The 26486-nt window shown below is 45.4% G+C and overlaps 1 protein-coding gene across 3 annotated transcripts in view; it reads left to right on the top strand.

The window, feature by feature from the left end:
* rpgrip1l (RPGRIP1 like) overlaps nt 1-16835 on the top strand; it is a 38847-nt gene extending 22012 nt beyond the window's left edge. For 2 of the 3 annotated variants that reach the window (XM_048972440.1, XM_048972442.1), the window contains 9 exons: nt 957-1150; nt 1765-1860; nt 2360-2437; nt 2802-2961; nt 4782-4879; nt 11785-11971; nt 13291-13375; nt 15871-16004; nt 16361-16835. In XM_048972440.1, coding sequence (XP_048828397.1) covers nt 957-1150; nt 1765-1860; nt 2360-2437; nt 2802-2961; nt 4782-4879; nt 11785-11971; nt 13291-13375; nt 15871-16004; nt 16361-16491 — 1163 coding nt within the window. In that variant the 3' untranslated portion in view covers nt 16492-16835. Of the gene's footprint in view, nt 1-956; nt 1151-1764; nt 1861-2359; nt 2438-2801; nt 2962-4781; nt 4880-11784; nt 11972-12095; nt 12122-13290; nt 13376-15870; nt 16005-16360 lie in introns of those variants that run through there. The other variant, XM_048972441.1, reaches the window with a different exon arrangement.
* The last annotated feature ends 9651 nt before the right edge of the window (nt 16836-26486 follow it).

The following is a 26486-nucleotide window of genomic DNA, read 5'->3' as shown; positions in this document are numbered from 1 at the left end:
TTGAGTACCTTTATTAGCAAGAAAATGTCATGTCTTTGATTCATCAATCTAACCTCCTCTAGCAGTCATAACAGCAGAGAAAATTCGAGACATTCTTTCTACCAGGCACATTAAACACTGTGCTGTTTCAGGGGATGAAACAGTAAACTAATGCATTTAAAGTTAAAGGTGACTATACCATCACCACACAGCCAGTTAATAGGATGTCAGACATTCACTGTTACATACTCTTTCCATGTTATAAAGGAAACTTGTTTTATTTGACTTACGTTTTCATTTATAGTTGTTCATGTTCAACTTTCCAATGCTTAACAAGAAAAAAGGTCTGCGGTTTATGAAATAAATGGAAAAGTGGTAAAAACCTGTGCTGTGCAAAAACTTATGACTGGTAGTGTATATTGATGCAATATCATATTATGGTTATAAACATTTAAACAACTTTTCTTGCATAATTTGCCATTATCATGCACTGCTTTTAAACAAATTGCATCAACATATGAGAGTTGATGTCGTAATTTATCATTATACCTCCCTGTTAGTAAAACAATTTGTTCATCATTATCAGAAGAATAGATATTGATACTGTGAAAATATCATGGTATAATATTTAGCGCATATCACCCAACCCCATAATCACGTACAGTAGTGGGGTAGCAGCAGTAAGTGATTGCCAACAGAAAGTTGTGAGGTCAGAGCCCATCCTCCAATCGGCACATCTAGCTACAGGCAAATCTATATAGGTGTGTTTCTGTCTGGGCTTAGATATAAATTCCCCATTTCTGGAGAGATTGGACACTGAGACATTTGTCATCCTGCTGCTGTGATCCCTTCTAATTGCTGCTGAGTCTCCGGTTTTGGTGGCTGGCTTTCTGAGGTGACCCTCCTCAGGGTCAGTGCCGGCTCGCTGTGCTGCAGCCTGCAGCTGCCAACCTCTCCGCCTGCCACCCCGTCTGCAGGCACATTCGAGCTGACAGCTCCCAGCGGCCAGCCCAGCGGAACCATCGACGTGACCCTGGAGTGGAGACGCTCGTACTGCCCTCCCCCCAGTGTCTCCGTGCCCACGTTCCTCGCCAAAGAGACTCCGGAGAAATTGGTCACCGCGGAGGAGAGGAGCGGCACGCCCCGTCCCCCGACTCCATCTGGCCCGGAGGTAAGGGGCCCTGTCAGTTCACACACCCTCACCGGACTCCCGGCTTTTCACCGTGGGCCAAGGACATACAGTCCTCTGCCCCTGCAGATGTGAAAGGAGCAATTAAGGAAGATGAACAGGGACAGAGTTAGAAACGCATGCATCTTAAAATGTATTTACATTTGCACATTTAGTAGACACTTTTGTCCAAAGCGATATACAAATGAGGCACATTACAAATGTACATCAATTAAGGAATCAACTAGTCATAAGTACCGGTAGGCTGGGCTTCCAGTGAATGTCCAGGTACAGGTGTAAGCGGTATTGGAGCAGTTTTTGGAGAGATGCGTGACTTTTTAATCGATTTAACTGCTGCACAAGTAGCACTCTTAACATCTGAACAGATTTCTTCAAGCATTTTTGGATGGAAGAGCTTGATTATACCTGTTTAATGAATATGTGATTGAAGATTATTAATAAAAGTAACTATAGTCTGTGTGTCTATTTTGTTTGTTACACAAACTGCAACACGAGTTTAGAAGGTCAATGCCGATGTATGGCTTGAACGAACAAGCTCCACGCTGATTTGACCTGGGAATGGACCCTGTTGTTTTTCACCTGTTGTACTTTCACAGGCAGCGGCCCCTCAGCCGAGACGGCGGACTTTGTTGAAGGAGAAGCTGAGCGGGAAGAAAGTGTCCTTCATGGATGCCGCGCCCACTGAGAGCGTAGTAAGACCGCTGGGCCTTAAAATGGACTCGTACTGTTTTTCTGTAGAGTGACACTTCAGTAATAGAGTTAACAGACCAAAAAGATCTTTCCTCGCTATTAAAACCTTTTGTGAAGTTATGTTGTTAGTTTTGCTTTCATTATCTTGAACCCCACAAAAATGCAGTGCCATAATTCGGTTACATTACCGGCTGCTTCAGCTTTAATATCGTTGCTCTTAAAAACCGAAGTCCTCCATTCTGCATATTGTCGACATTTCTCGGCTTATTCGTCATGAGAGGCTTTGCCCTGGGCAGCAGTACCCACAGCGGGCTTCTCGCGGTTTGGACACACAGACTGACGCAAGCGAGGGATTAAGTTGTTTGTTCATCTCAGAAGTGCTTCAGAAGTGAGGAATGTCAACATGGCTACCCGTGGTAAAAAAAATAAAAAAATGGCAGAATTGCGTCCTCAAGGAACGGGAAATGGAAATCTGCTCTTCTATTTGTTCCTGTGAAAAAGGTAGCGGAGCAGAGTGCACCCGCTTCTGTGGAGGACACGTCTGCATACGAGACTCCAGGCGTCAACCTGCTGCACAAGGTGCTTTAATGTTCAAGACTTTCATATGTTTATGATTTTATCAGCAATTCTGAGGGACAAAAGATGAAAGGCGTGTAATTATAATCACACAGCTCTTCACCCATAATTCTCTAACCAGTGAGTGGTGGCCGTTTTTTTTTTTGCGTAGAAGTTCAGATTTGAGCATCAACCTAACTGCACAACAGCAGTGTTTTCCTATTTACATCCAATCTAATGGTGTCATTGTAGTTCAACGTAGGTTACGGTATACATTCTTTTTCTCTTTTCTGCCTTCCTCACAATTGTTTTTTTAAATTTATTTACTACCATCATAGTAGTGCAGCTGTAAAAATCTGTACTGTTAAGTTCCTGCTTCTGGTTGTAGGAGGCTGTCAGAGACCTTGAGGACTCTCACAGGGGAGCTGAAGAGGAAGAGAATGATGAGGAAGAATCGCATGTTTCTGAGGGGCAGCTGGCCACTGGCAGCTCTACCTCCACCTCCCAGGAGGCGGACATTTCAGAAGAGCCCCCTGCACTAGACCAAGGTAGCGATCATGGACATCTATGTATTTAGCATGTGCTTCCATCACTTTGAGGTCTTTTCTTTCTTCCTTCCTTCCTTTCAGAGTTTCTGGCAGAATGCTCAAATACATGAAAACACTTTATCGACCCCTGCACCATATTCTGTTTTTGTTACAAATCAAATTAGTTAGTCCTACAGCATACTTTTTGACAAGGACGTAGGCCAATCTGTGGGTGTTTCTCAGTATGCGTACAGGTCTGTAATTGTACCTGTCTTATGTCATCTTCCTTTGCTGTAGACCAGCTCCAATACTAAGAAGTACAGAGGATGGTAAAGATTCCCAGATGTCATTCTTGCCTTGCCCCAAATATCGAGCATGCATCAGTTGCATCATCATCAAATGAGATCAGTCCCATGATTCATTGCACCTCAAGTTAATTTTTGGAAGGCGAGGTTGCCAAACCATTCTTGCCAAGACCGCAAGTATAATATTTGTGGTCTTGGTATTGAGAAACACCCTGTAACTTTACCACATATGCGAAAGCAGGATGGTAAATTCTGTGTAAGCAGCTTTTATTAATCTGTTGGTTGTTAGGGCCTGAGGTATCCCCTGTGTATTACCTGTCAGGTCCTGAGGTATCCCCTGTGTATTACCTGTCAGGTCCTGAGGTATCCCCTGTGTATTAGCTGTCAGGGCCTGAGGTATCCCCTGTGTATTAGCTGTCAGGGCCTGAGGTATCCCCTGTGTATTAGCTGTCAGGGCCTGAGGTATCCCCTGTGTATTACCTGTCAGGTCCTGAGGTATCCCCTGTGTATTAGCTGTCAGGTCCTGAGGTATCCCCTGTGTATTAGCTGTCAGGGCCTGAGGTATCCCCTGTGTATTAGCTGTCAGGGCCTGAGGTATCCCCTGTGTCTTAGCTGTCAGGGCCTGAGGTATCCCCTGTGTCTTAGCTGTCAGGGCCTGAGGTATCCCCTGTGTCTTAGCTGTCAGGGCCTGAGGTATCCCCTGTGTATTAGCTGTCAGGGCCTGAGGTATCCCCTGTGTATTACATGCCAGGGCCTGAGGTTTCCCATGAGGTATCCCCTGTGTATTACATGCCAGGGCCTGAGATATCCCCTGAGGTATCCCCTGTATATTACATGCCGGGGCCTGAGGCATCCCTTGAGGTATCCCCTGTGTATTACATGCAGGGGCCTGAGACATCCCTTGAGGTATCCCCTGTGTATTACATGCCGGGGCCTGAGATATCCCCTGAGGTATCCCCTGTGTATTACATGCCGGGGCCTGAGACATCCCTTGAGGTATCCCCTATGTATTATGTGTCGGGGCCTGAGGTTTCCCATGAGGTATCCCCTGCATATTACATGTCAGGACTTGAGGTATTCCCTGCATAGGGTATGACTCATCCCCCATGTAAGGTATGACTCCTCCCCCTCGTAGGGTATGATTCCCCCCCTGTGCAAGGTATGATTCCACACCTGCCCAGGATATGACTCTTCCCCAGAACAGGGTATGACTCTTCCCCAGAACAGGGTATGACTCCTCCCCTGCACAGGGTATGACTCTGGCCGCTAATCCAGGCCTGAGCTGTGACAAACTCTGATCTGGGGATCCATTCCGAGTCCAGCTGTAGCTCCTCTCTCTTCTTATCATAGAAATGCAAAATAAGAAGAAATAGAACCACTTAGAGTACTTAACTGTGCAGGGACTCTTACCCTCTGACCGCTGTCTGAGTCTCACAGCTTGTAGTGGAGGTCAGCCTGCCCCCCTACCCCAGCACCTTGTAAGGCATCTAATCTTTATTTGATTTATGTAAAATTCTGCCTTTTTTGTCTTTGTAGAGGCGGAGGATGTGCTGGCTACGGATCTTAACGAGTCTGTGCAGTCCGACAGCGATGACGGCATCGTGGCTGGGCAGAGTGTGCAGGGGAGGCTGCAGGTCAGTGGAGTGCCAGGCCACTGGAGGGCTTTGTCAGGGTGCGGGGGCACTGGGTTATTCTCCTGCGTGCAGAACAGGCAGGTCGCAGAGATGCACTTCAGCATCTCCATTATGAAAATGCACATTGCCAGGCTATAGCTTTAGAAGAAAAAAGAAATCAACCCCATTCTTTCCAAAATGACGACTTGTATTCATTTCCACAAAGGGATTTGAGGTAAACATCACAGATGCCTCCGGCCGCTGAAAACCTAGGAAATAGAAATAGCTGGTTTTTATTATTTTATTTCACTTTATTTTAATAGCTGCTTCCCTGTCTGTCTTTGATCAACTGTGATGAAAATTCAAGAAATGACATTTGGAATAAAGGATTTCTTGACTCAATTATGTTTGCGCTGTGGAACCCAAAATGGCATCCAGAGGGCAGAATTTTAAAGTTCTGAGAAAGAATCCTGTGCTCTTTGCAAGTACACGGTCCAGGCTGGCTCCTGACTTCACCTTTGCTGTGCGAGTTTATCGTCCTTCGCAGATTTGTGCAACTTAGCCCCTGAAGTTAAAATACTGTTATTGAATATGCGGCATTCTTTTAGCCCAACTAATCTTGAGGTAGCAACACTGTTCTTTGTTGCATTTGTACAGTAAAATCCCGTTATAGTGGAGTCGCTTATAACGGAATATCGTCTATAATGGACGAGGTCCACTGGCCCCAGCCGTGCGCCTTTTAAGAACATGCAGAAAAAGCATTGGATATAGCGGACTTGCATATAACAGGATTTCGTTTATAACGGACAAACAATTTGGTCCCCAGGGCCGCTGTTGGCTGTAGATTTGTTCGCCTATAACGGACATGCAGGCTCTGCCTACAAGGCGCGTGGCATGCCGGTGATATCCAGCGCAGATACGTAGTTGGGATTATTAATAGTCACGCATCTGGTCAGGTAAAGTTGGATTACTACATGTACAGTATAATAATCTATACCACAAGTGTGTCTGCTGGGGTGTGGCATGAGTAAGTGGTGTCCTGTAGTTGTGTTCTGGGCATACAGCAACTCTGGATATAACGGACTGTTTTGCCAGGTCCCTTGAAGTCCGTTAAAAGTGGATTTTACCGTATACATTTTTTCACTTATCTCATGTTTTTTTTTGTTCTCTGAAGCTCTCTGACATTGGTTGAAATGACCATGGTTCTTTTAAAGATCCTGCTGTTCCTCCCTGTGTTGTTCAAGTTCTGCCATAGAACGTCTAAGGGGTACTGGCCCTGCAGGAAATATCCCAGGATCCCCGCCGCGCACGTATGAAATGAAAAAATAATATCTACCCCCTTTCTCACACCATTATAAGTCCATTAACTGTGGCAATGTGTTTATAGTGGAGAAGATGAACGTATTTGAGTGGAAAATAAGGGCTTATGGCTGCCTTTCATAAAAGGCAATGACTTCAAAGTTGGAAGGAGAGCGGCATGCTCATTCTCAAACTACAAACACTTAATCTGTGCTCTCAGTTCTGGCCCCAGGTGAGTCTCTAAGCCGGGAGGTGATGGGAGTACCGGCCGTGACTTCTGCCGAAGGGGAGGATAATTGAGCTACATGTTGTAGCTCACCAGAACATCTAAGATGCTTTCAGCAGAGGAGCAGCCGGTTTGGCGGCATGACGCATTTCGCCCTCGAAGTGGCCAATCATGGCGCTCCTTCCCTCGGCACGGAAATTAACTACACGAGCGGCTTCAACTATGAATGCACAGCCACGACGATCGAAGTCCTCTTGGAAAAAAAATAGCAAAGCCAGAATAAACTAAAGTGAATTTAAAGAGTTTCTTCGGAAATAAGCTTAAGTCTTTAAGACTATACTGTACTGTACTGTACTATACTGCACTATACTATAATATACATAGTTGTCCTTCATGCCATTGAATTGTGCAGGAACACCGAATATAATGACCGTTTGGAAAGTGTATTGGTATTCCGTGTGGCCTGTCTCTCTCCATCCCAATTAAAAACAGCTGGCTGAAACTGGAGCTGTGAAGCTGGTTGTTAAGAGTTCCGTCTGGTCTAGTATTGATTTTGTTCTTCTGACATCGTCTTAAAACCAACCTAAGTGCAGGGGAGAAAGTCCACCTTTTTACATACAATGCCTATTGTTCCAGGTTGGGAGACATCGCTCAAATAATGACAGAGAAATTTTTTAATGTCTTTTCTCCTGCATGTATTATTGTGTCCCCAGCCTTAATTTTGACACATTGCCAACAGCAGGAGTCTGAGGGCTTTTGGAAATGCAGAATTTGAAACTTTTTTTAAAACACATTTAATGATTGTTGTATGGATCGTAAAGACCCGCGTGGAGAGCGACACTCTCATTCTGGTGGACTCAGCCTTTCAGCACATGTTGACGTCTCCAAAGTGCCTGACCTCAGAGCCATGTGCTCCTTGCATTGATATGGTCACTTTGAAAAACAACTTCAAAAGGTTACATTCTGACTAGCTAAATGGTTGATGAGTGTCCTTTTTGTTGCTGTCGCCGTCATTAATAACGACAACAAACACAATCAGAGATTACATAAAATTATTCATTTGTGATGATCATATGTTTTAGGCAGCAGATTTGCGAAACCTTGTTAAAAAAAAACATCACACATATTAAGGACTTAAATTGTTTAGAACTTTAATTTTGACCTGCTGACTGGCTAATACGTATGCACCTGTGACGTGCCTTGGTATTCAGATTGATATGTATCTGTTAGTTTCGTTTTGACGAAAAAATGATGGCACATTGGTTTGGCAGTTTTGGCTGAGTAAATGATTAACTTGAGAGAGGATTACCTTGGGAGTTAACCTGCAGTATTTAATGGGCTTTACAATGGCTTCAGGTTATGTTTTGAATCAGGCAGACCAACAACATATATAGGAAAGTTAATGTCGAATGCGTCTGATTCACCTTTTAAGATCTGCACATGAAATAATGCTGAAGATGAGTAATGCTAAGGGTGGAGGTGCGCTGCCTCTATCCCGTGGGGGTCTGGGGTCTGGGCACGTGCTCCTGCAGCCCCCCCCCCCCCCCCGATTCCCTGCTGATTAGCCAGCCAGCCCCAACCGTTTGTCTTGGCCCAAAACAATTCTAATGTGAAAAGGCCTAATTAAAATGACATGTTACTTACTTACTGGCTTTTATTGTCAGGCATGGGGGTGTGTAGTAGGGAGCCTGCTTTCTACATGCAAAGTTTATGTGGAGAGAAGTTTCTTCCACCTATTTTGGCTTGTATACATAAAGCGCCCGTTCACAGCCACTTCTCTCTCAGTCCAGAGTGCTGTCGTTCTACTTAGTCTGCTCTGTTATGTCACACAGGACGTTTAGCGCCTGGGTCGCGTCATGCTCACACACATTGGCCCGACCATATTTGTCACCGCACTTCAGAGCTCGGCACCAAGCAGGTTTTACATTGGGCATGCTGGCCTGTCTGCTCCAGTGAGGCTGAGGGCTGGCTCCTAACTGGGAGTAAATCTTCAAGGGATGATGGGAAATGAAGATAACTTGGAAGTTTGGATACTTAACCATAATTGTTTCATATAGGCATCCACACTATTAGTGCATTTCATTAAAAGCCTTTTCTTCCCTGTAAAATGGGCAAACACTTTCCCCAATTGTCTCACGTTCTGACCATAATTATTTTCTAGGAACCTAGTTCATGGATTTGACCTTCGACCTTCAGGTATCTGACCACTTATAAGCCAGGGACCTTAAGAGGGCCTTCTACCTGGGAATGCACATTAGCTTTCTCATTTGTGTATCTCGGTATGTGCATGCTGTGAAAATTAACTCTCCTTCATTTCTCATGTAACCCAGTCTTACTTGTTTTAGCATTGCTTGCTCAGTGTTTCCATGGGTCAGTTACTGGGAGTTCAGGATCAGGTATGGGCCACCATTGTTCTCCAGTAGGTTAGTGTGACAGCAATAGGATTCCTCACAAGGACATGTAACCCCATCCCAGAAGGGGAGTACCACTGGTTATGGGATGGAAAATCCCGCTTTGATTGTCAGCTGGTTTGGAACACGGGGTGGGAGACTATGCATTTAGGAGACAGCTGGCCGTATGACAGCTGTGCAAAGTGCTGATTGGCTGGGGACAGGACTAAACAGGCAAAGGCCAGCACTGACATCTCTAAAGAGCTTGAGGAAAGAACTAGTGTGGGTCCCTTTCTCATGCACTAATGCAGGGCATGAGAGATTGATAGCTAAATCAAGTAACCTTTCTATTTTTCATATCTATCATACCGAGATTTGAATATGAAAAGACCTTTTTCTTTGCCAGTCAAAGATCGTCACTTTAAAGGCATTTGGCAGTCATTTGATTTCTCGGGCTTTAGAGGGGAGGAAAATCTGCTAAATATTTCATATGCCATGCTAATCCCTGTAATATTGCATGACCAAAGCGAACTATGTGAATTTTTCTCCCTGTTAGATGAGTAAATGTTAGTGGAACTACTGAATCTTAAAGCGGCTATATTAAAAATTGGTGTTTGAGTCCCGTTGAAATTATCCTCAAAACATGAGGCGTGCTAATGCATTGTCTGAATAAAAAACTAACACAAGGGAAGCTAGGAAGCACTGTAACGCTCAAGGTGTTGAGAGCTGCGTTCTGGTACCGGTTGCTGGACTGAGTGAGTTTGGGTCGGGAATGTTTGTGTATCTGTCTGTAAACTGAGGCAGCTCAGCTTCAGGTTGCTGGATTAAAAAAAAAATATGTTACCTCGTTCATTTTAAACCAACATACAGCAGACCGGAGGACTTCCTAAGGGGGAAATACGGTCCGTCAGTTTGGAGCATGCCCCGAATCTGAATGGATTCATGATGAAAACATGCACAGATGATTGAGTGTGTCAGCTCGTCTCCAGATGTGCGCTAACCATCGCTTCCTCGCTGGCCAGCTGTCCAACCTGCGGCTCAATTTGTCCGCAGCTCAGCCCGCTCTCTAAACGGGCTGCAGAGCCAGAACTCTAACAAGATCCATCGGTATTCCAGCTCACAGGCCAGAGAAGTTATGACCTCAGCAAGCCGCATGCCGATCTCTCATCCCCAGGTATCTCGGAAATTCGGATTTGCAAACCATTCTTGGCATCTTAAAAGAATGCAAGAATGTTGCCCTAGTTACTTTCTTACGACTTATATTGTGGATATTCGTGTTTTTAAAAGTCTGAATATTTTTGCTTCCTGATGCTGTACTGTGTGATTTTGTTAAATGTAGGGTTGTTTTCCAAACCAACTTTCCCGATGGCCGTAAAACAGTGCCGTTTATAAAAGTTGTAGACCTTCTGTGTGTGTGAGGACTGCATGGGCTGCTTCTGCGGCCTCTCTAGTCTGGGCTCAGCAGATGCCTGATCTCTGTATTCTGGCTGCCTACACGCTGCTGGATGGGGTCTGCCTCTGGTCTGAGGCGCGTCTTCACAAGCCGAAGCACTGCTATAAATTAGAAGCGGCTTTTCGGTTTTGATGTGGGGTGGCAGATGTCAAAGATGTTGCCATATGGTTGTGAAATGTAAAATTTTGGGAAGGACGCAGCTGCTTTTGTGTCCGTCTCCGAGCGTGACTGAGGTGGCGCGTGCAGTATGGGCTGTGGCGTGTAGACGGTTGCGTGTTATCGCAGCTTTGTTTGAATCTGGGCCTTTGGTGAGGGTCCTAGCCCCACAGGCTCTGTCTGGAGGCAGGTGTGGAGAAGCCCAATATGGCGAAGGCGCCTGGCTAGCCAGCGTTAGGTGCTGCAGACACCCTCCTGCATCACACCATTGAACCAGTGAACAACACCTCCCTCGTTGCAGATGGGGGCCTGTGCAGAGGGATTAAGTAGGGCATCCATAGTCGTGCCGGCATCAAGGGTGCAGTAGAGCCAGATACCCTGGCAGAGTTAGGGGGGCCAGCTCTTTAAAATTATGTAAGGTACAGGGGGCTTGTGTCCTAAGGCGACGTTTTGTCAGGGGGCACATAATGGCATAGAGCACACGCTCCGCAATCAGCCAGTAGCAGAGCTTAAGATTAGGGAAGCCGGTATTGATGGGGTAGAGAGAGGGGAGCCCTGCGACCATAGACTCCAAGAAGGGGGATGACGGCGTGCGGCCGTCAGAGGGATCGCTCGCATATCGCACACGTGTAATTCTCGTTAAGGGAGATAATCAGAGCTGCTGAGAATTTAATTAGACATAACAGGTGTCACATTCACGGGGCCGGACATGGCGATGGATCCTTGAAGCCTCTGACAAATAATTTGCACAGTCTGATGTTCGTGTTCGACAGCTAGACTCCCGGCAATTAACCTGGAGCGGGCAGCGGCACCGCACCGAGCCCCGATTGCCGTCAGCCCCCGGCCCAGCACCGCAATTACGGCGGACGTGCAGCTGAAGTCGAGTGAAGCTGACAGGCGTGCGCCGTCCGTGCTAGCGGGCCGCTCTGATCAGCCCTGAGTGACAGGTCTGTGTCGCAGGTGCCGTCAGTGCTGTCATCGCAGAGTGCGGACCGGGCGGCCCCTCACGCACACGCTCAAACGCATCTAACAAATAATAACAGCGCCGAAGCTAATGGTGCATATTTCATTATAATAAAACCTCACGGGACGCTCTCGTGTCACACCGCATGTTTGGTTTTGTCCCGTATAACAGCTGCCTCCCTCATTTGTTGTTTCTCTTTTGTTGAAAATGGGCCTGCAGTATCGCATCGGTCAGACACGTGTCACCGCTGACACGCTTCCCAAATTGCGCCGTGCTCCTATGCGTCAGTAGTGGCTGCATTCTGCATGTGACCCACACACCTCTGCCTATTAGGGTGACCCTGGTTCCCAGCACTCTATGCCGGAAGGGCCTGTGTTCTCCCCAGGTTGCGTTTCCCCTGTCCTGCCTGCACTGACTCGTACTCGTGCCTCTTTACAGCCATCAGAGCGGATCCGCATCGAGATCACGTCCCTGCGGCTGGCACGGGGGTCCAGGGTGGCCGCGGATGACACTGTGTCCCGGCTGTTCATAGAGTACCGCTTCCTGGATGGGCCCTCGGTGGAGACACCTCTGTCTTTGCCCAAGCCCCGGCCTGGCCAGAGCATCTACTACAACTACAGCAGCGGTAAGGCCACAGCAAGCGTGAGATGGCTCCCTTAACCATCCTGTCTGGATGTCCCCTTAGTGCTCCTCACAGCTGGTGTCAAGGAAAAGAATCAATTATCGTTCTCTCTCTCTTTCTGTCACAGGGGCCTAATTAAAGCTCTTCAGACAGGTAATTCAGCCTCAGCAGGCTATCCTTCTTAATAAGAGTAAGATCTGTCAGAATGACAGTCAGCGGTGAAATGAACATTCATTGGATTCAGCCCCTGTATAAAGGCCGTAATGAGCATTTCATATATTTAATCAGGTTTATTTTGTATGACCTCATTCTGATTTGGACTCTCCTGGCGTGGTGAGGTAGCACCCTGGCCTGATCCCTGGCTGGGGGGACCGAATGTGTGGGGCTTGTATGTTTCGTCGTGTCATTATGGGAGTTTCCTGCAGGCACCTCCCACTACTAAGTAGATGCTTTGAGGCACCCATTAATTTATCCTATCAACAAATATTTACTGTTTTTTTGTCTGGGAAAAAAGACAGATTATCATATTTAGTGTCATATGAATGTTAAAACATCCTAACTCAGAGCCCAGAATAGTAATAGCGATATCTATTACTTTGGGGAGTAATTGATGAATATGAAGCTTTATTGCTGGAGGAAAACTAAAAGTGGCAGAGTGGGGTAGCCTGACCTCTGTGCCAGGATAGTCTGTGAGCTTCCTGCTCGTCGCAGCACGTCTGTGCTGTAGTGACTCTGCAGACAGCAGCGTGACTAACCGGAGCCCTGTCCCGGCATCTTCTCGAGCCATCCCACCTGTCAGGGCTTCCCCCGGACCTTTGATATTGGTCCTGTAGCGGCCTGTGATGGGTAATTTGGTTGCTGCGACATAGCATGGCTTCCCTGAAATCCAGCCTCCAGACGAGGCCGGGGGAGGGGGGTGGGGGGGGCGGCAATAGAATCGTTGCTGTTGTCAGAGAGAACAAGTTCGCTGCCACACAGCATCATTATGATGGGCTCCCCGGGCCAGAGAGACGATGTTAAGTCCCCTCCGGCAAGCTGCGGCGGAGGCAGCCGGTTTGTGCCGAGCAGGCTGCCAGCGTCATTAACTGGGGATGACAGTTTATCCGGAGCACTGAGCCTAACGGCTGGATCGCTGACAGCGTGAGCGCCGACCTGCCAGGGACAATCGGCGGGGCGGCAGAGAGCAGAGCCAGACCTCAGGAGCCCTGGGCTTAGAGTCAGTGAGCAGGCAGGCGGGGCAGAATGTGAGGGGGCCGTTCTTTGTAAACGCTTTGAAATGTCACGCCGTGCACAGTGAGTGACCGGGCCCTTCGTCCTGACAGTGATTCACGTGGACACGCAGAATAACAAGGCGAGACGGGACCTCCTGCGCTCCACTCTCCGGGGGGACGCCAGGCAGCTGGAGAGGTAAGTATCAGCAGCGACAGCATGTCCACGTGGATGTTCACCCACCACCTGTCTGGCCTGTAATGGGGAGGCATCCGGCCCAAGACAGCAGGACACCGCCCCTCTCTCTATGCCCCCCCCCCCGATCCTGAGGGTCTGTCCAGTCTCTTGGCTCAGTACTGCTAGCCACCTCTTGGTGACAGGACCTTTCGGACTCTGCTTAAACTGATTTCCCCGGCTGGTTTCAGCACATTTTAAATCTGACATTTACTTTGCTCAGAACCTATTGGCATTGCAAGTGCAATTAAATAATTTAATATCAATTAGTGAATTATCAGGCTGCACAGTACTCGTTTCCATACAGGTTCCATACAGCTAATGAAGAAGGTGAACTACCTCACTCAAGGGTACAACAGCGATGTCCACTGGGACTTGACCTCAAGCTGTCGTGACACCCGCTGTCCTATTAATTAAAAGTTACCTTAAAGCCCCGGGACAGCAACCTTCAGAGGTTAGGGCTGGCCAACCCTACAAAGTCAATTCCATCAGTTATGCCTCCATTTGGCCATTTGTTAAATTTTGTTTAACTGCCCATTAAGCGTATTCTTGACAAGTGTGAAAATGCCACCAGGTGGAAATCTAGCTGCCAGAAAATGGTATCGGTAGCATTGTTGATGTATGTGAGCTACACCTGAATTTGATGGGATTTATTTTTTTATTCTGAAGGAGTTTGAATCCAAACTCATTTCAACCACCAAGTGTTAATGGTTCTGTAATCTGATCAAGGATTACAGCTTTGCGATCAGAGCTTGATTCGTCGTTGTTACTGTGATGGTTGAGCTCTCTTGTCATTCTCGAGTGAGCAGGATTGTGTTAAGGCTGCACCGCAAGTAGAGGCCTTTGATAATCATAAAGTATGTTCCATATTTCAGAGTTCCTTGTGTTGAGCCCCGGTGTTGGGCAAAACCATATTCCCCCTTTTCCAACATGTTGGAATTTAGATTCCCATCACATGGATGGGCGTTTGACAGCTCGCGAACATTGAGTGTCTTTGGAAGTTGGGCCGAAGCTTTTGAGAAGTGCACCGCGGTGAATTCTTTGGTTCGCACAGCTGGGTATCTGACAAGACAAAATGAGAATCAGGCCCAGCACATCGCTGTGATTATGCAGAAGGCAGCAGATAGAGAGCTGGAGGTCAGCTCACGTGAGTCAGCGCGTAATGGATTCAGGTTTTCATTTTCTCGGGACGTTGTGGAAGATGTTCTGTAAGCCCACTGGTGCCAGTGAGTTCTGTCAGCGGGAGCTCTGTTGTTCACACCGGTAGGTAGTGGTCGTCGTCCTTGGCGTTCGGATCAGAGGATCGCTGCCCTGGCGGAACGGAATTCTTGCCGACTGTGAAAGTGTGAGAAGCCGAAGACAACCTGAGCTTTTCGTCTTTGGGTCCTTGGGGGGGTTGGGGGTGCTGAAGTGCTCTCCTGGTCTGATGGTGGCAGGTTGTAAAGGTGTTAAGGCTCTGGTGAGGGGCGGAAGGTCTCAGAAGGCAAGCTGTCATACCCTTGGGAGAGGTGCTTAACGTTAACAGCCTTTGAGTAGTATGGGAGGGAACACTGGATGATTTCATGAACTTATTAAAGCTTATACACATGAATGACATCACAGTAAGCAGAAGTCTCTGCGGTTATAGTCTCTGAGTGGCAAAAAAACTGAGTGGCACTATTAGTGTTCAGCTTCTGTGAAAACTAAAATGGAAAAGCTGTGCAATTTATCACTGCAATCTGCAGAAACAGCTGAAATCCTGGCTCTAAATGTGGATTTGCGGTTATCATTTCATGTCAACTGAGGGATTTTTTTTGTAAAATCGAACCTTTATTATATACTATATGCACTAGTCATCAATTAAATATTTACCATCATTCAGTTATATGTGCAACTGTAAAGTTTTTGTTAGCGCTTATTAAAAAAACATCCATGATGAGCCTTGTGTTCTACAAACAAAATTTCTGAACCAAAAACGTTTTATGTTATTGGCCACTTATTACATTGGCGTTTTTTATTACATCAAGAATGGAAAAATTATTACGTTATTTCATTAGCGGTAATAATTACCAATTATTACATTATTGGCTGCTGCAGGGGCTACTCCACAAAGCAAGTTTTGACAGTTAGCCAAATAACTGTAAAAGTTTATACAAAATATGTTAGTAAAACCCGATTGCTGGTCCATGGTCCACTGGTCCTTTGGTAAGTTGTAAGGATCCCTGTCAAGTCCAACTGCCTTTAATGTAAACAGATAATCATTTGTTTAACAGCTTCCCCGACAAAAATCAGCCATGTTGCAGCATTTTCTTGCCACTCAGTCGATCTAGGGGGACATGTTCCTAGGAACGTGTCCCCAGTACATACCCTCTATCGATGGCTCACACGATTGTTCACACAACAGATCCTCAGAGCCATAGTGTAGTGTTCCACGCCCTGCCTCGGGGATGCCACTGAAAGTGCCGCCGGTGACATTCTAGCATCAAGTTCATCGTGGTGAGCGACCCCCCCGAGGAGCAGCAGGACCAGGAGTGCGAGGATGTGGGCGTGGCCTTCGTCAGGATCGGCAGCATCCTGGAGCAGCAGCGCGATCTAGTAGATGCCGCTCTTGACGGTGAGTGCTAGAATGACATCACCACCAAAACATACTGAGTAATCTTGAGAAGACTTACACTAAAATGGACACAATAACAACATGGACATAAATTACTAACTATATGTTTAAAGATAACGTAACCCTCAAATTGGCCCTTCCGTGACACTGTTGATTGCGTTGTGTGCACATGTGACCCCCCACCCCACACCGCAACACCACACACCCCCGCCATCCCATGGGAGCCTGCAGCCTTTATTTGCCCCTGGTGGGGACATCCATCCTGTAATTATCCAGTCTGCAGTGAGGATCCGGCCTTGGGCCCACGTACATTTGTAACGCCCTCCATCTGACTTCGCGTCTCTCGCCCCCTGCAGTTGTGGATGTGCATGACAGCAGTGTGGCGGTGGGCAGCCTGACTGTCACCGTGGAGGCCCTTCAGGCGCTCCGTTCCATTCAGAGAGAGCTGCTACCTTCACACCCAAGTCGGGAGAGGCCTTATGAGTGACTGGTGATGAGCTAGCAGTCAGTCTGGCATCTGTGTGAGTCTGTGTGTGAGAGAGAGGAAGAGAAAAAGGATATTTGTGGGACAAACTCAGTCCTCCTGTTTTAAGGGAGAATTAATAGCCCTGACTGTGATTTATAAATAGAAATATCTTGTAGCTGTACAGTATTTTAAGTTGTCTTGTTTTAAAATTCCTTTTTATTCTGCTTTTTAAATTTTTTTTCTTAATTCATTAATCCACACAGAGCCACAGCCTTTAATGTGCTCACATGAAATTTCATAGCCGTTATGTGTAATGTGCCGTGTGAACATCTGTACATCTTAATAAAACCCTCATGTTTTCCTGAGTCCCACGTCATGCCTAACCATCGCGTTAAACGGAAAGCCAGTTAAGATCCATTAAGAATCCCACACTGTGGTGAAGTTGTAGATGAAATTGTCTGGATTAATGTGTTAATCTGCCTCTTTAAAATGCTAATGTCCATTTTATGCACATTAAATCACATACTTCTGCTTTGATGAGAGCAATTTCTACCAATTAAATAACTGCAGAATACAGTGGTGGACTGAAAGAGGGACTCTGACGTTTACAGGGGATCATTGTGAGATATCAAATGTACTGTAAGTTTAAAGCGCAAGAGTCACTGACATGAAACAGGGCCATTTATGTAACATGGGTACAGCAAGAAAAAAGATACCCCACTAATTTAACTGATGCCTGTGTAATTTAAATGGCGCAAAACAGGAATTATTTTAAAGCAGTTAGTTGTTTCTTTGTAAATGTATTAATTATGCACATTTTATTAAAATATCTTTTTTTAAGTAATAGCTACAAAGGACTATTATAATGCGCGTCTGCATTTGTGATGTTTTTCCTGCCGTTGTCCTGTGATTTTCTGGGAACCGATGGTGTCCCGATGACAGTTAATGACCAACGACAGAACCGCTGCGTGTCCCATTTCCATGCTGGTCAGTGCGGGATGCCTCATCCCATGAATCACAGGACCATAAACCGTGCGACAGTTTAAAGTCACGCTGAGTTGAAGGGAGCAGGGCTGGACACTGGTTAGCCGGTCAGAGAATGCACTGTGGTTTACCATAAACTGCTTCCAGACTGACTACACTGAGAAACATTGTTTTCGTAGTCCTGTATCCTTTAAGACGACCCCACTATTTACCTTATGGATATTCCTGTGCACAGTCTACGACATGGAGACATGATAATTACAACCCTCCTGACTTACCTGGCTAGGCTAACGCCGACGTGTGTGCTCCCACCCCCATAGCAAACGGTAAGTTGTTGTGTCCTCTGAGGAAACAGGCCATGCTTCGCCATCAGTGAAACGTGGCGGCTTTGGGGAGCCATCACATTAAACGGGAACTGCTAGAAAGCCAGTGATAGTGGGTTGGGTTTTGACCTCCACCTTTGACAGGTAAGATGGCAACACCCCTACAGCAGGCCTACCCACGCCCACCCCTCCAGCAGGCCTACCTACGCCCACCCCTCCAGCAGGCCTACCTACGCCCACCCCTACAGCAGGCCTACCCACGCCCACCCCTACAGCAGGCCTACCTACGCCCACCCCTCCAGTAGGCCTACCCACCCCTACAGCAGGCCTACCCATGCTACCGTCCACAGAAACATCCTCTGCCATTGTTGGCCTTCCTGTCTCTGGCACCTCTCACCATAACACGGCCAATTTCCACAGCTTTTCCAACCGTTTCCTCTCCTTTATATGCGTTTATAAAGCATTTAGCTGAATGAGTAATTTATTAAAATCTACCTAATTTTCCATGATATATTAAATCCCTGCTCCGGTAATCAAGGCCCATTTAATTTGCTGAATTAGGCGCCCACTATTTTATGTGATTAAAACTCTGGAAAATGAGGCCTCCGCTCATATTAGTGGATGTTCAAAGCTGGCTAATGGCACAGAGATAGAATAGATTATGAGGCAATTCATTACAGTTGAGCAGAAGCAAAGGCTGCCTGAGTGTATAGTCTAAACCATCTGTCCCTGAGACAGATGCCATCTTCAGCAGGTGCCGAATGGCTGACGTGCATTATTAATTGGTTGATGGACATTCGTACGGCCTGTGTGAGCAGCCTGCTTCATCATCATCGCACAGAGCCTGCAAAGGATACAAGTCGGAGGTCAGTCTTACTAAGATCTTCTTATTACACAACACCACAGTCCTTTTAGCTCTGCTCCCTCAGTGTCTGATAGCCTCAAACATGGAGGGTGGAGCCCAAAGCAGAACCCCCTGGTTGAAGACCCTGGAGGTTGATCTTCAACATCTGTGATGGTGATATTCCAACCCAAATCTGAGGGTGTAAATCTGCAGACTGGGCTACTTCCCCTTAGAGAGCTTATGTGGTTTAACAAGACATGACTTATAATGTAAATGGATAAATAATGTATTGTTTTCCCGAAAGGTAGGCCTCCCAGGCTTTGGAATATGGAGGAACTCAGATGCTTTGTTGTACTGTTGTACTTGTTTTGGGATGTAGCCAAATTTATTGTATCAGAGGTTCAGGATGAGGAACAACATACATTGCTGGATGATTTGTAGCTCTGTCGTGTCAAATTCCCTACACGCCGAAGATTGCAAATGTGATTTTCGCAGAGCTGGCTGCCAGTGGGGTCAGACGGCAGCGGGCTGGTGTGGTTACGTGGCAGTTATGAGCGCCGAGCTCTTCGTACGCTCCCCCTTATCGTCTCTAGGAGCCGCAGTGGCGGCATGTTATTGAGGCACTAAACGCCACTCCTTCTGGAAGGTGCGACACAGCCTCTCCGAGCTGCGATGGGGAGCTGACTGCCTTGACGCCACACAGCAGGAATGGTGACAAAGCGAGCACCATGTGGGACGCACTCCTATTTATGCGCTGTCACTGTTAATATCCTCAAGCATCTATTCCTGCATTCTATTGTAGGATGGGGCCCAAATGAATAGGGACCTTCACACGCTCCTTAGTACAGGGCAGCAGGAAAACGGAGTTGGGGCGGGGGGGTAATACACAAGCTGGATTATGATTTTACACATTATTCTGACAATAGGTTCTATGACACGCAGGCATTTACAGGCCGAGCACGTGATGAACACAATGACAGACACCCCCCGAGGCCTGTTGATCCCGGATCACATCAGTGTCCTCGTCCGCAACCCCGCCCCATTGAAACAAGCCCTCTGATTGGAGCGCTCTTAAAGACGTTCGTGGATTTGAAAAATAACTCTCCTGTCACAACGATCGTCGCATGCGTTAGGCGACAGAACTGCAGCGGCGTCGCTAATGACGGGCTTAGAAAAACCGAAAGGAGAATCTGATCGTTATCTCGAGGCTGCCTAACAAGCCGGTCCTGCTTAATGCCCAGCTGCTTATTTTCCCCTCAAGTTTGGAACTGATGATTTTGTGCAGTCAGACATCTCTGGAAAGGAAGAGGATCCGGAATGGGCTTTGTGAGAGGTGTATCATCGGGGTCCTGTCATATTTACAAACTCCAGATCAAAACAACAAACATCTGTACTTAAGCTCATATAGGAATTGCATTGTGTCGCATAATAAGATTCTACTGTATATCAAAAACTGTTCCCATTTTCCACCTTATTAAACAAAGCCTTGTCTTGGATAAATACTAAATGTGTGAACTCTTACCCCTTTTCCCATTTATTGTGCCTATCCTCATCTAAATGAAATTAGAATATGCGACTTAAGAATGGGGAGGGAAGTACCTATAACAGACAGTGCTGTCAAAACACGTTAATAATTGAAAATGTAGCTCTTCTATCCATTCAGGAATTATTTAGCAGGCTGACAGAACGATGTTTCTCCATCAGCGAAGGATGATGTGTCGCCGCCTGAGAATGCAGGCCAGTGAGACGCCCCAGGTGGAGCTGGGAGCTCGTGTCGGCCTGCTGTGCGGGGGCCGGTATCAGCGGTCACTCTTCGTGTGTTCGGCCTTTCTGCTCGTAATGCTGACACGTTCTTTTACCGCCGAGTCATTTTCTTTTCTTTTAGACATTACAGTCCAGTCAGTGTATGTCTGCAATGTTGAATATACAGTCTTCTGCGAGTGATTCTGCTGGATAAAGGGATGCAGGACTAGCCATTTGCGCTTTGAAACATCATCGATAAGAATCCAGCTGAACTTTTAACACTTGTCGAGGTGTTTTCATGGTAGGGGTGAAACCGGAAATGAGGCTGACTGACCATTAGACATCCCAAAGGCAAGCAACCTGTACTCTGTCCTAGGCTTCTGGGCATAAGCTGCACACCCTCACTGGTGCTGGAGAAGGTCACCTGTGTATCTGACGATACAGTTGGTGTTATGTCCAGTGTCTATGGAATGCAGGGGCGCCGCTAAGGGGGGGAAAGTTGGGACAATTCTAAGGGCCCACGCCCTTTAGGGGCCCCCAGAGATCTGAATGGGTGTGGTAGGGGGGCCCAACCTCATATTTTGTCATAGGGCCCAAAATTGCTAGCGGCGCCCCTGATGGAATGAGTCGTCAGCACCAGTTCTTGTTTGTTCATCTTTGTCTGGTATGTTTTGCCTTTTCCATTTGCATAACAGATTTATTCCACTACATAAACATTAATTGCTGCTCGCCTGAACCTATGAGAAATTCTCGTTGCTAAACCCTACAGTAACTTGAGTAAACTTAGCCAAGCTTAAACAAAAATCTAACCGAACGGGTCTCGTCAGCTCGTCTCATCATCAGAAATAAAGCAATTTTTGGAACACAGGGATGGAGTTTTCACATGCTTTCTGCTTATAATTGGTTTAGTTTTAAGCTTCATTTAACTCCTATGAATTCCTGATCTCAGTTCAGTGTTATGAGGTGATGTGACCATTTTGGGGCACCGTAAACTGTAGATATAGATTTTTTTTTCTCCCAGAGCCTATTTTTATATGACGTGATCCTTCGGAGAATGGCATTGTAGTGTCTGCTAAGTGTGCCAGTCAGAGACTGCGGAGCGGGTGCTTTGATCATGTGAGCGGTAATTGGGATCATTAGGACCACACAGAGGGCTGTGGGTGTAATTGGCTTTCGCAAGGAACAGCCCTCAGCCCTGCATCCAAACCGAGTGCCAGGTCTTTGTTTTGACAGCCACCGCACGTCTCCTGGTGTGGCACAACGGCTTTTACGGGCCTTGGTGCCTGGCTATGGAAGAATAATTACCATATCTTTTTTTTTTACTTTTTTTTGAGAATGCATTACAGGCGCGCGCAACAATTTTCGGTCAACTAAAATTACGGGAGAGGCTTGGAAGATCTGTGGATGCAGGCGTTTATATACTGCACGGAGAAAGACTGACCCCTACCGGGCAGCGGTGTTAAAATATTCGTGAGTTTTAAAATACAAGAATATTTTGTGTGAAGTTGCACATGGAACGGCCTCGTTCCGTATAAAACCGCCTGATGTTTGGTCTGACCTGAGCTGATTAGAAAAGTTCGCCTCCTATGCATTTTAATTATACAGCACGCTCAGAAATCGTATAATAATAATAAAATTATTAAATAGTTTTGTGATAACAAATGCTATTTTTCCCCCTGAAAACATATATTTAGTCAATGTTAATATTTTCAGCAAAGGACGTTATTAATTAAATTTGAAATTGAATTGGTCTTCAAACGTCCTTGTGTTTGTTTGGTGTTACGTGCTTTTCCATCCATTTCATTTCCATCCATTTCATAATTCATCCATTCATCCATTCCATTTTCATCCATTTCATTTTCAGTAACCGATAATCCTCTGTGATCCGGATCAGGAGTCGATCCGAAGGAAAAGCGGCAGAAGACGCCGTACGGTTCCGGGGCACTGCAAAGCAACTTAAAGCAATCAGGCAATCTGAAGTAATTCTTCTGATTTTATCAGACGACTGCATGGAGTACCCAGGGCAAAGCAGACAGGTCAACATGAAGACACACACGCATCCTCGGCTCTGGGCCCACAAACTGCAGTAACTGGGGCTAAACCGATTGTCCCACACTAAACCACCATATGAGCTCCAGCAAATACGGGCGCAGACCAACAGATCGGTATCGCACAATGAAAGCACTTAAAGGGCATTTTTATTTTAGTGCTGAAGCACACAATACTGTCTGGAAGTGCTTATAAATATATTGGTCTTGGTATATTGGTATCTTACATGTTTATGATGGTGTAATACGTTTACATAATAAAAGTAAAGTAAAAATTAAAATTAAACAGCGTATTAAATTTATATATGTCTCCTGGTTCATTTGAATCAATAATCCGGATAAATTGAATAAGTCCCATCTGGGACATTCATTTACTTGAATAGTGATAATTTGAAATGAGTTTCGCTCTGAAAATATTAAGACAATATGGATGATTGAGCTTTTACAAAAAGGGGAGATATGTGTATTGAGACATTTACATTTATAATTTTACTTTAATGAATGAAAGCACCCGCGTGGAAAGCAATCAGAAAAATGCAGGATTTGCTGACTGAAATAATTAGTAAAACTATTAGCACAAACCCAAGAAAGCAGATTTTAATACTTCGTATTTTACATTATGCATAGCTTTAACATTTTGAATGGCAGTCAGATGTATCCTGTCATATTTATAGGAAAAACGTCTGGAAAATTAAATTGGGACCTTGGGGCACTCAATCAGACGTCTGATTCTTTTTATGGTGAGGTTATTGTGAAAATATCACGACGCTTTAATTTACAATGTTATCAAACATGAGGTATAGATTATTAGATAGATTTAAAAATTCCTGTGCACTTCTCACTAGCTTCTACGTCTGAAATTACGTATTATACTTTTGAAATATCATAACCTATTTAATTTGTAATATTTTAACAATAAAACAGTCATCTCTGAATTCTTGTGAGCTGCAAGTCGACGAACAATGATAATTAAATGGTAACGTTTCAGTATATTAAATAATCCGCTTGTTATATATGAAGGCCCTGCATTGTCAGTGAGAAAACTGCGGTTTCTTGATCGAACACACTAATTTTTAAAGTTAATTTAATAAGGCTCAGTAGGCGACTTACAGTAAAAATGCGGCACACTATGGACTGCTGTGGCAACTGGTGGTCTTCATTTACAGCGTGTCCATATTCTCTCTTCCATCACTCTTAACAATGTATTTGTAACTAACAGTTAATTAACAAATGTGAGTTTTTTCTTGTACCTTTAGTTTCACTTAATATATTCCAGGCTTTTAATTTACATTAACACAACCCTTTATTTAAAGTAGTCAGAAAAAAATGCTTTTTTCTTTCATTTTTTTATTGATTCCAACGTGCCTAATAAATAACGTTTGCAATTTATGGAATTTGGAACAACATATGGTATGCATATGGTTATGCGACTGAAGAAATCAGAGTAATAGGCAAAAGTCTTCAGCGTGAGAATTACGTCTATATTTTTTCTGTACCACAGGAAAATTCTTATCTTAGAGCGCCCTCTGCTGCCAACGCATTTTTTTTTCTCAGACCAGGGGCAGCATATGTGTTTACCTATTTATTTCTTTTCTAAAGGTACTTAACCTCTCTTAATTTATCATTTATGTTATTTCCCTCATCGCTTCTAGGTCACCGGCTGCGTGACAAAGCGCATAGCTATAGCCGTCATTGAGCGATCCTCGCTGATTTGACCCTCAGAGCCTATTCTGAGTAATTGGATTTCAAGACACATAAAAGCCAATGTTTCCGCGGAGAGCCATACTCCACCATGCGGGCAAATAAACCGTCTAAACGCTTTGCCTAATGAAGGCTGGTGAGAGTGCACGCAGTGCCGTCCGCATTCAGATGTATAGGCGGCAGGTGCGCCACCCGGATACGCGGAAATACTGGACCCTCCACAGGACACGGCAGTCAGGCGGGGCTCCCGGCGCGCAATGTATACATAGCGCCCTCCGGTGAGCATTCGCGTATACTTTTGTCTCCCGCGCGACCACGTTGCTCCATGTGCTCCAATGAAGCAACCACCACATAAACTAGGAACAGTGTAGGTGACAAGTGCAATAAAACTTTAGCCCCATACTGAAAGCGAACAGAGGGAAAACCTGATATTGCATCCTTCCAGTGAGAGTGTAAACTGCATCGGCCTGGCGTTGGATGGAAAGCATTTTAGTCTTACAGGAAATTGGAGTTGGAATCTGCAGTTTTACATTAGGCATCTTTACTAAAGCACGCAGTGTCCTCAAATGACAGCCAGAAAAACTAGAAGCCACGTCTAAAGTTTGTAGCACTTTCTTTGGCCGCACTTTTCAGCTACTCATGAATGAATCTTGTACAACTCAAGTGACAAAATAAAAGAACGTCCTTTTGTCTGTTTTACAGGTGTGTCACTTAAGAAAAAAATTATCCACTGCAAAAAGGGCAGAAAGTACTTTAATGGATTACATATAGTGTTAAGAATGGTCTATATTTTTAAATTTCCAAGCTACAAATAACCACATTCAATACTTATATATTTGTTGTATTTATATCAGCTTACACACACACGCACACACACACACACACACACACACACACACACACACAGCTACCTTTCATATAAAATATACAGGCACACCTGCAGCACAGTCCACTGAAAGAAGCTGTTGTTTATTTTCAAGTTAAAATTGCATCTGTATTCAGAATAACTATCTGCAGGGCTGCCTTGTTGAAGATGACAGGCCAAGCTGGGGTTTTGGATTGTTCCACCCACAGAGTAATTTTCATAAATTTAATTTCCAATCCATTCTTCTTTTATTAGTTTGGATGTTATTAAATGAGATTGCTTCATCTTAATATATTTCATGGGCCTGGAAATTTGGCTGCGAGCTGTTATTCAAATCCAATAACATACCCTGTATTTTGTGCACAGTACTAATAAATGTCAGAATGTGATATATTCGCAGGCAGCCCTGCCCTATCCATCACAGCCGGCTGCCGGGCTCTAGATGTCCTTTAAGGGAAGAACCTCATCTCACTCGTTCCCCTTTGCATCCCGAAAACATGAGAGCTCTGGTTGGAAGAGGGTCACAACCACTACTGGCACAAAGGTCATGGTAAAGGCCTGGCACACTGGCACACTGGCATCATTCAAAGGCAGCCAACGTGCGTAGCTGTGCTAGTACCTGCTTCTTGCCAGTCTCTGGTCTGAATGAGATCATTAAAGCCACTTGGGTCTGACCTGAACATTGTTTACTTATTATTTCTGAAACCAGTCCTGCTATTTGAACCTGCAACAGGAAGCTAGTTTTCCCCAACTCCTCTCTGCTAGAACGAATGACCCATAGAAAACTTAACATTAGAGATAAACACAATATTATCTAATACCATCTTCATGTAGCGTAAATATGGGAACTTGTGCAGTAGGGTGTAGGTTGAATACTGTTTTTCTTGCTAATAGGTGCTGTCCAGCACTCTAATCCCATGCCTAAGGTGTGTCCCCCCCCCCCAAACCCCACCTCCTCGGTGATTATACATTAGACGCCCCCGCCTGTTTCCTTAGGCCGACCTCCCCAGCTGTAACGTTATCGAGGCTTTTACCACCAATCGCTTCATCACACTCACATCTGTGGGTGTCCAACACTTGTCACTGTCAATAACCTTGCACTAATACAAAGATGAGTCTCTCATTTGGTTTAATAAAATCTCCTGCTTATTTGCACTGCAGTCATTATGGGACCATAATTGCTGCATAGAGGTGTAAGGAAAAGTGTGGCTCGGGGCGAGTAAAAAAGCACTATTGCTATATGAAAGCTGTGTGTGCATTTTTTTCCTCACTTTTTACTCTCCTCAGTCAGTCATTTTCCAAAAATGAATATTGCATTTGAATTCAGCTCTGGCTCACTTATGCAGCTTAATGTTGTTATTACCTAATATCGGGACGAGGAGTCATTTGTCCTTACGTTTTTATGTCTTCGCCGCCAAGGCAAATTTGATTGGAAGCTGCCACGTGCAATTTTTAACTGTCACTTATACAGTTAGGGGGCCTGTGAAAAAATGAACTGACATGGAGCC

This window comes from Brienomyrus brachyistius, chromosome 13 (genome assembly GCF_023856365.1).
Source record: "Brienomyrus brachyistius isolate T26 chromosome 13, BBRACH_0.4, whole genome shotgun sequence".
In the NCBI taxonomy this organism is placed as follows: domain Eukaryota; kingdom Metazoa; phylum Chordata; class Actinopteri; order Osteoglossiformes; family Mormyridae; genus Brienomyrus; species Brienomyrus brachyistius.
This window is presented reverse-complemented; position numbering and strand designations above follow the sequence as displayed.